Genomic DNA, 10,000 nt, shown 5'->3' on the forward strand with positions numbered 1-10,000 from the left:
ACGTCCTGGTGTTGGCTCCCAGCACCCGTTCAGGTGGGGGGGTTCAACTTGGAAAATAGATATAATTTAATCATCCATCCATTATCTACATCCTGTTCAGGGTCATTGGGCGAGAGGCGGGGTTACACCTGGATAGGTCGCCTGTCAATCACAGGGCAGACACACAGAGACAGACAACCTTTCACTCTCACACCTACGGGCAATTTTAAGTCACCAGTGAACCTAACGAGCGTGTGTTTGGACTGTGGGAGGAAGCCAGAGTACCCGGGGGGAACCCACGCATGCACGGGGAGAACATGCAGACTCCACACAGAAAGGCCCACTACGCCTGCACCGGGGCTGAGGCGACAGAGCTACTGCGCCACAGTGCAGCCTAATAAATCATTTATAACATGTACAATATTTTAGGGATGCACGATATTGCCGATATTTTCCAACCCTTTTCGCCGATTTCGATACGGATATTTTAGGCACATGTTTTGGTCCAGTCTCCCCCGTGGTGGAGTTGATATCACGCCTGCTCTTATTGTCGTTTATTATTATGTTACATTTCTTTCAAATAAAACTGTAATATTCATACAACCTAGACAGGCTTGGATGGTGAGATTTGCCCCCCCCTTGCATGACCGATGCTGAGCAACCATTGCCAATAGCAACTTTGCTGTCAGTTTCTAAAACTTTGAAACACTGCCACACCGCAGACATCTTGCACCCTTCTTCACGCTTGACGGAAGAGGCGTGGTGCACACGTTGAGCCGAGTTAATGTCGTAGCATTAAGTGAAGCTCTTTGAGGGAATCATCGAGCGTTGAGGCAGAATTAAAGCGCAGAAAATATCAGCAGAAAAAAGACATATCTGCTGATCCCGATAACGTGCCGATAATATTGTGCATCCCTGTAATATATATATGGATTATATAAATACTGATATATAACACTGTCAAACAGTGGGGTTGCACTTTTTGCATCAATTCTTTTAATGATCATACTTTGTTATCATTTCACTGATGATGTGTCCAAGCTTGTATCCATAGGTGTGTGTATGTACGGCTCCTTCGTTTCTTCGCTGTGATCAAACGTCTTCCGGTGTGAAATCCGTGGTACCTTGATAAGCTCTGATTGGGCACCACTGAACATTCTGATACTCACCCTGAACCTGATCTTACCCACTAAGACAGAAAGGCTTTAAACACAAGTGTTCTTTGTGCTGTGGTCAGCTGGGCCTGCCTGACCTCGGTACACTCAGAGACTGGCACACATTAATGACACAATCCAAATCTGCAGCACTAAACCCTCATGTGGAGCCCGAGTGTTCGAGTTCATCAGGGCCAGAAACAGAACAAAAAAAGAACAGAAACTGGTACCTGAAAACACAAACAAGCCTACAAAAGTGCAATAAATAACCACAACCGCAAGTCTCAGGTCTTTGCTATGAAGTGAGTGAGATAGTAATCCTCCTGTCTCTGATCAGTTGCTTCACACTGCAGCAGCAGAAACAACGAGCAGAACAGCATCAAAAGGAGCCAGTGGAGGTGGGTCCGGTATCTGATCAGGATCCTCCTGGCCTGACTGGGAGGAGACCCCGGGGCAGACTCAGAGCTCACTGGAGGGATTATATATCCCACCAGGCCTGGGAACGTCTCAGGATCCCCCAGGAGGAGCTGGAGATGTTACTAGGGAGAGCGACATCTGGGCTAACTTGCTTCGCATGCTGCCACAGCGACCCGCTCACGGGTAAGGATGTGGATGGATGTGCAGGCAAAGTGAGAAATGAGCATTTAATGGAGATTGACTTTTTTTACACAGTCTATTTGGCAACTTGTCACAGAGATCAACAGGAAGTCACACAGCTCACAGCGGATGTGTTAAACAGAAAAAAGCCTCAAAAAATGTGTAACTTGCATTGAAATTTTTTGAAAAAGATGCAGTGAAATCAGACATGTTAGGCTGCAACAATCACAGCAAGAGCTGCAAACTCCTGGAGGGACTGACAGACTGACAGGTGTGTGAAGAAAGAAGAACTGAAGAGAAGCGAAGTCGAGCGGTTAAATACGATAAGACCTTCCTCAGTAGGGTCATGTTCTGTTTGCAATGTATCCAGCCCACAGCACCGTTATAGTAGCACTGATGGTAGTTGTAGTAGCAGTAATAGCAGAAGTACAGTTTTGTGCCTGTTCTGTTGCACAACTCTGACAGCAGCAGTGTGTTAATCTGACACCGCCCAGCAACAGCTCGCAACACAACAACTCTCCTCCAGGGAGGACGGAGAACATTTCTGCTGCTGGGAAACTTCATGTCAGAAAACAGGCAGTTTTTTTTCTCCCTGATGTCCGACCGGTGAACACAGCAGCTCCTCCCCTCCGAGTCCGACGGCTCGGGGAGTCACAGAACTCAAGTACAAACACACAAACTGCCCTGTGCATGGTGACAAACTGACGGCAGTGATGTGTCAGAGAAGCTGCTCTTCCTCAACATGCTGCATATTTCCATGAGTAACGTCGAGGGAGGTGACCTTTCGTTCCCATCACAAACTGTCAACACACACACACACACACACGCGTGAACGCACACGTAAAGCAGACGTGAGAGAAGCTCAGAAGCTGCGTTCACAAACTGAATGCAGAAGACGTTTAAACTTAATTAATCATGATGAGGGAGAACTCTTTGTTTCCTCTTGTTTGTCCTGCGATGATGAAATTGTTATTTAATTAACAGACAGAAAACAGACCATAAGAGCTCTAATGAAAAGCAGGTTTGATTTATTGGGATCATGAAATCACTTCCTCTCCATCATGAGAAGATATCTTACATGTCATCATCTGTTTGTCATTACATAAGTAAAGCAGGGGTCCAACACAGAGTATCAGCTCTCTGATGATGTTACTGCTGCTGATTAAAGCCCGCCTCCTCCATGTTAACAGATGGGACATGAGTCAAACTATAAAATCAAAATACACATCAAATACATTTTTCTCCAACATGGTTTCTGTCATTATAGTTAGTTCTTATCCTGCTGATTTATGTCCAAGTGTTCATTTTACTGACAAGCTTACTTTTAATTATTTGATGCTATAAAAGGGGGTGTGGCCTCATGATTGACAGCTCTGTTGACAAATGGGGCTCCTGCAGCGTTCTGTTCCCGAGTAGCAGAGTAGAGGAGGAACGGCGAGAGGAGACGTAACTAACACTAACACTACAGTCAGTGAACTTTCCATCAGCGTGAATATCTGCTTCAGACCGACACAAGAAGCTGTTCTGCTGCAGACTGAGCCCACCTGAGGGCTCCAACACGCCAAGGACACCTGAGGGCTCCGACACGGCAAGGACACCTGAGGGCTCCAACACGCCAAGGACACCTGAGGGCTCCAACACGCCAAGAACACCTGAGGGCTCCAACACGCCAAGGACACCTGAGGGCTCCAACAGGCCAAGGACACCTGAGGGCTCCAACACAGCAGGGACGTGAGGTGAAGGTGTGTGTCGGGCAGAGGAAGGGGCGGGACATCAACACAATTGACCATGACAGTGTACCCAGCCTCTCCTGTTATATAACGTGTGTTTCTTCAGGAGCACGTCGTGGTCCTCAGAATCTCAGAGCTGTTTCTGGAGCCCAGCGAGGGAAACTCCCTCCACCTCGAGGCTGCGCTCCCCAGACCAACATCAAACGTCACAGCACTTCCTGTTCTTTCAGCCAGCAGCTCTTACACCACTGCTCACACACACAAACACACAAACACACACACACACACACACACACACACACTAGCTGTGGTTCAAAGCTAATATTAACCCAAAACAAATGTGACACCACCTACATGCATCCACACAGAGCAGAGGTTCCTGAGGTTGACCAGAGAAACAGTCAGTGAGTCATCAGTTCTCCTGATGAAAGTTCACCTCAGTAACCACTTCTGCTCTGATGGGGTTTTACAAACTGGAAAACAGAACTGAATCTCTTATCACCACAGAACAATCAGGTCAGGAAATCACCGGCTGCTGCTCGGATCAGAACCATCCTGTCCGTCATTTAGAGAACAACTCGACTCTGAGACTGTGACGTATCCAGTGCTGGTATCTACTGAATTTCTCCTCCCCTCCTCTCGGCACCGATTTCACATGGCAAATATTAAACCTGTTCGATATTTACAATGTGATATCCTGTTGTGTGGGGGGAAACCCGGGGTCAAGCTGACTGGAGCAGGAAGCACAACAACCGCAGCCATGGCGACCAAATCAAACATGCAGCATAAAGTAACGTGCAGCCCGTGTTCACGCCGTCTCCACCACTTCATCCACACTGTGTTCTTTTTTCTTCCTGAATTTTCAGTAAAAACTCCAAAAACTATCATCACCAGTTCTTCCTGCCTGACGTCCGCCATGTTTGTTTACTCTGAAGTCTCGTTTGACCGCATGAGATTTAGTGAGATTTGCAGCTGTGAGAGTCGGACTCTGGGCAAGAAGACACTTAAACTGTAAGACCACATAAAAAATATTATATATTAAGAAACTTCCTTATACCTCACAGTCAAAGGTCAAAGTCAGGTGTAACTCAGGTTAGACTGAAGGGCAACATGATTAGGACAACAACCTGATTCTTTTCAAGACTAATTGTTTAGCAAAAAAATGCACAATTTCCCAGAGCCAAAAGTAACCTCTTTTAAAAAATGTCTTTTGACCAATCAACAGTCCAGAATCTGAAGAGTCTTTATTTACTGTCCGACACGCACAGAAAAACAGCAAGTGTGGACATTTCAGAAGATGGAGCCAGCAGACAAACGACATGTTTACCTGGAAATGGATGAAATCAAAATCTTTACCAGGGTTTTAAGAAAAAAGATGTTTGTACATTTTGTTTTGATGAATATTTGCAGCTCTAGACAGGAAACATGCTGCTGGATCTCTGCCTTAAATCCTAATCACTGTCCTGACTGAGACCAGGGGATCAAATTCCTCTTATGTAACACACAGTCCGGTCCAGTTTCAGATCACACACACACGCGCGCACACACACACACACACACATACACACCAGACCAGCATGGTAACCCACGGACTTCAAAGTCTCCCAGTCTCTGTAAATGTTTTACTAGTCAGCAGCTCTTCATGTTTTTATGGCATCAAACTAACCTGAAACATGTGTCTGTTTCCGGCCATCAAACACACACTTCCTGCAGGAAAAGTCCATTAAAGTTCAAATATTAAGACAGAACTTTAAAAGACCATCTTGTTGATGTCTCACTGAGCAGTGAAACATGACAGATGACCCGCCATGCCGAACATTTCTGTTTGTTTTAGAGATGTAGCTCTGTTCAGATGAACCTCCACACACACACAGTACCGTCTTTATGTTATTAAAATGTTAATTAAGTTTAAATATGACTTTCTCACCTCCTCTCTGCCTCCACGGAGCGGACAGACCGACAGCTAAAGTCCCCAACTTCCCCCATCTTCTCCCGGACAGTCGGACACAAACTGCCGCTGAGTTTGAACCAGCTGACTGACCGAGCAGCAGCGGACAGACAGGGAGCTACTGCGCATGTCCGCAGCATGTCAACTAAAGGACTTCTATTGAGTTAAGTGTATTATATATTGTAAAAAGTAAATCGTATTTTTTGTTGTTGTTTTATGCACTTATCGTGGTGGTACTCATCATAATCATACTCAGATATATTTCCATGGTTTTTTTTAAATAACAAGGATTGTCTTGGTCTTATGGTGCTCACATTAAACATAAGAAAAATATGGATTTAATTATCATGTATAAATATCAAAAATATATATCAAAATAAGATTTATGTACAAAAATACCTGCTTTAAAAGCAAAAAATACTCCCAATCACCAAAATATTGTGGATATTATTTAATTTATGATGTTTTATGTTATTAAATGACACATTTAATATTATAAATTGTCATTTTAACGTTTTATTGTTCCCTTTGTTGATTTCTTAAGTATTTTTTCTCTTCCCCTTTTTTAATTAATGGCTACCAGTAAAATAAAATTACCACAACAATTTACCAACAAGACTTTTTAACTCTAAAAGGGTCTTCTTTGAAAAATTCTTCCAAAGTTAAACAATAATTACTGGTATAACAAAGATTTGTTATCCAGGTTGAAAAACAAACACCAGGCTGTGTGTGGGGCCTTCACGGCATCTTCAGAAAGTGTAATAAATCATTTTTCTCACCTGTCAACACTCTGAACTTTCTGTAAGCCGATCCCAGTCTTCGTTGTTTCCTGTTTACTCGTGACGCCTCGCTGTGTCTCCGTCTGCTCGTCCACGTGGCCGCGTATTGCTTCAGCTATCGGGTCCATTGGCACGTACAGATCCTGCGGAGAGACCACCTTTGGGCTGGTAGCTGCCATGATTGAATTCTGTCCTGCAGGTTTTCCAGTCTCTAAAGGATCCCTGCTCCTTGCTAACACCTCTTGGCTCTTAACAGGGTCCGTTGAAGGATCATGGAAGCAGCTTTCAGGCACTGAGGTCAAAGGTGAAGCCTGGCTGAGTGATGGGGTGGCTGGCAGCGGTCGGGTCGTCGCAGACACAGGCGGGGGTCGGTCCTGGCTGGTCAGACTGAGGCCGGAGAGGGCACTGAGCAGAGGGGAGTCTCGGACTTGCTCCCCCGCCTCCCCCTGCCTTCCACTCACCCTCTCCTCCCCCTCCTCCTCTTTCTTCTTCTTCTTCTCCTTCAGACTCTTGCAGTTCTTCTTCTGCCGCTGGCCTCGGGGCACAGTGCCCACGTGGGTGTACATTTGGTTGGAGCGGGCGTAGCTGGGGTTGAGGGGGCAGGACTCCATGTCATCCACTGACTGTTCCCCCGCTGCTGATTTAACTCCATTAAGTTTCCCATCATGCTTGATGTTGGCCTTCTCTGACGAGCGGCGTTGGGCGAGATTGGTGAGGCTCCCGAACCATTTGAGATCTGCAGAGTGGGAGGTGGTAAAGAAACCTTTGTCAGTGTCATTAAAGGAGACCACTTTACTTTGAATTTCGCGTCAATCACAGGTAGCCCCGCCCTAAATCCTCCCCTGCTTTATGGTCTGTTTGACCCTAAATGGGAGCCTAATTTACAAAATGAATATCATGCTGTATTGAAGAACATAAACTCATTAGGAAAATGTTTACTGAGGTAATAAATCAAGAGAGAAGAAGACTCATTTTCTCATAGACTTCTCTACAATCTCACTTCTTACGTCTATTAGCTATTCAACTATTCACACAGTGGCCATTTTCCTTCTGACGTCAGGCTCAGAGTGCGAAGAACAAATGCTGTTAGCATGCTCTACTGGGTTTTTTATGTTTGCAAAGCACATAAACGTAGGAAATCTGACATTGTTTAATTTCACTGCCTCTTGATTGATTATAGCTTGAACCTAGCTTCTGTTAGCTAATGGGATTTAAGTTGTTTAACTTGAAATACGCCCCAACATCCCTCCATCATTTCTGTTTACATTCAGTTTTTCGGTTGTCAGAAAAAACATACATTCCGATTGCTTTTTGCAGCAAGTTCAGCTAGTTAACAGTAATGTTATGGTTATGTTAGCCAGCAAATGGTAAAGTTAGCTAGCTGTTGGTAATACTATCTAGCACAGGACCCTAACAGTAAAGTTAGCTAGCAAACAGTAACGTAAGCTAGCCAGGACCTAGCTTCCGGTAGCTAATGGGGTTTCATGCTGTTTTAACTTGAAATATGTCTCTTGGTCAGATTTCTACGTTTATAGGATTTGCAAACATCTTCAGACGATGTCAGAGGAAACTGGCCTTCCTGTCGACATGTCATGACATGACTTATCTAACCTCGGATCCTGTAGAGGTTTTTCGTGTGAGTTTGGCAGCATTTTATATTCACAGTTTCAGATAAGATCCAAATAGTTTAAATGATTCTCCATCTTAAACAGTATAAATGATAAAAGCCTGATCGCCTGTGACACGTACATCCGGCTGCTTAAGGTCCTGACCTTAATGTTGACACACTCTGATGAAAGATAATGAAAGAAGAAGTGCAGGAAATGACTTACACTTCTCTCTAAAGATTACATGCTGCATTCAGTAAAACTGGAAAACACAAACAATACTGTTAACCCTTGAAATCTCTCTTGTAGGTTTCCATTATCACACCTGCTCAGGCGATGAATTATTCCCTGTGAGATGAAGCTTTAAAGACAAGTTACATAATATGGGACCAGCAGCTGCTAACATTTAATTTTCACTTTGTCCTGTGAATCAAGAAGATGTTTTCTTTGCCTCGGAGTAATGTGAGGAATGTTGTTGTAACCTCGTCTGCAGAAACTCTCATCGTTTCTACTCTGAAGAGCAGCTCCTCCAGCGCTCAGCAGGGTTTGATTATGTTTCTCCTCCAGGGAGCCATTAGACCCTGAAAACACTGAAGGATATTTATTTCCTCTGCTAAATATAGACTCAGGGTTTTGAGAAAGAGAGACGCAGATGTAAAGAAGCTTTTTATCTATATTAAGTGTTGTCGCCTGCAGAAATCTCCTGACAACTTTCGCTGAGTGCTTTTTTATTCAAGTTTCAGGACCATTACATGTTAAGTGAATTTGGTGACGAAGCATAATGTCCGAGACATGATGGAGTCCCTGTAATCAAACCTAACACCACGACTGTCTGGACAACTTTGTTTGCAGACCTTTACCTAAAAATACGTCCAAAGGTAATCTGAGCAAGCAATTTCTTAAATGTACATTTATTGTTAGGAGGTATTGTTAGCATTTCAACCCTCCTGTCTTGATCAGTAACTGAAAAGACAATGAAAAGCTACAACTTGTTACGACACCAGGCCATATTTCAAGGATACAAAACATAACTCATAACTCATTAGCTACCAACAACAGTGTTGTGGGATCACTGGGCATTTATAACTTCGGATACGCTGCCCCCCCAAAGCTGCATGCAAGTTCAGTGTGATGTTCCACTCTTTGTGAGCCTCTCAGATTATTTACTCCAGTACAGCGCATCTCTCTTTTCGTCAGTATTTATTCCCCTCTTTCCTTACAGAAATGCTGGCAGCAAAAACAAAACAGTGTCCCGTGATATAAAATACTCCAGGCACAGAGCCATGTCATTGATTTGGCAATGACGTGTCTGGAAAAACGGGAAGCACAACTTGCTTGGGGCCCGAATTTTTTTCCCCTAGATCGCTGGGGCACTGGAAATCATCCAGGCCATTAGTTCCAGGTCTCTCGCAGGGACAGGGACCGACCAGGGCATGGCGGCCGACAGGAGCCGGTGCGGCTTCAGCGCTGTTGCCGTTAGCAATGACAACGAGCTGCTGTTAACTTTAGCAGCAGTTGCTGTGAAATTCTCATCAAAGCTGCTCGACTCTGTACTGTCAGCCTCTTCTCTGGGCCGAGCTGCTGTAAACTGCGTATAAACTTTCACAGACTCTTTTTTAAAGCAGCAGTGACGCAGTGAGCCAAACAAGTGTGTGTGTCCCTGCAGGCTACCGTACCACAGCTATATGAAAATAATCAAAGCCACACAATTAGTTAGTTAGTTAGTTAGTACTATTTGTATCTATAATTATTGTGCGAGGCATTACCTGAAATTATTGATTACGTTTAAAGAAATCTATATTTAAATAGGCCACTTATGCATAAACCCCCTGAAACCCTCCAAACTACGCCTACGCCGACGTTAGCTTAACACGTGTTTCTGGCCTTGTTGTCCTCGACCTCGTCTGTTTTTGGATGTTATTACTGCCTTTTTTGGACCTCCTCATTTACAGTAAAACTTTTGTTGATGCATCTGTTTTTAAATATATAAATACTTTGTGCAGTCTGCTTTTGGGTCCTTTCTCTTGTTTTCCTGTTTGCTGCGTTTGCACCGAAATGGAGAAGTACAAACACTAAATTAATTCATGCATCACATTTATCCAAAAATAGTTCCAGACAGTGTCAAGACTTTGTTCTGGGTGGAACAAGTTTAAACAGCCAAAGATTCACTCAGCAGTTTTTATGACTCAGAGGTTTTTTAGTCACT

The 10,000-nt window shown here is 44.1% G+C and overlaps 1 protein-coding gene across 2 annotated transcripts in view; it reads right to left on the reverse strand.

Annotated features, from left to right (window-relative positions):
• Positions 1-10,000, reverse strand: part of sh2d3cb (SH2 domain containing 3Cb) — a 37,427-nt gene that overhangs the window by 25,539 nt on the left and 1,888 nt on the right. Inside the window, exon 2 of one of the 2 annotated variants that reach the window (XM_069682618.1) lies at positions 6,188-6,923. In XM_069682618.1, coding sequence (XP_069538719.1) covers positions 6,188-6,923 — 736 coding nt within the window. Of the gene's footprint in view, positions 1-5,387; positions 5,466-6,187; positions 6,924-10,000 lie in introns of those variants that run through there. The other variant, XM_069682619.1, reaches the window with a different exon arrangement.

Source organism: Semicossyphus pulcher, unplaced genomic scaffold (genome assembly GCF_022749685.1).
Source record: "Semicossyphus pulcher isolate SPU_LCO1_2020_fin unplaced genomic scaffold, fSemPul1.0.p SCAF_6, whole genome shotgun sequence".
NCBI classification, from domain to species: domain Eukaryota; kingdom Metazoa; phylum Chordata; class Actinopteri; order Labriformes; family Labridae; genus Semicossyphus; species Semicossyphus pulcher.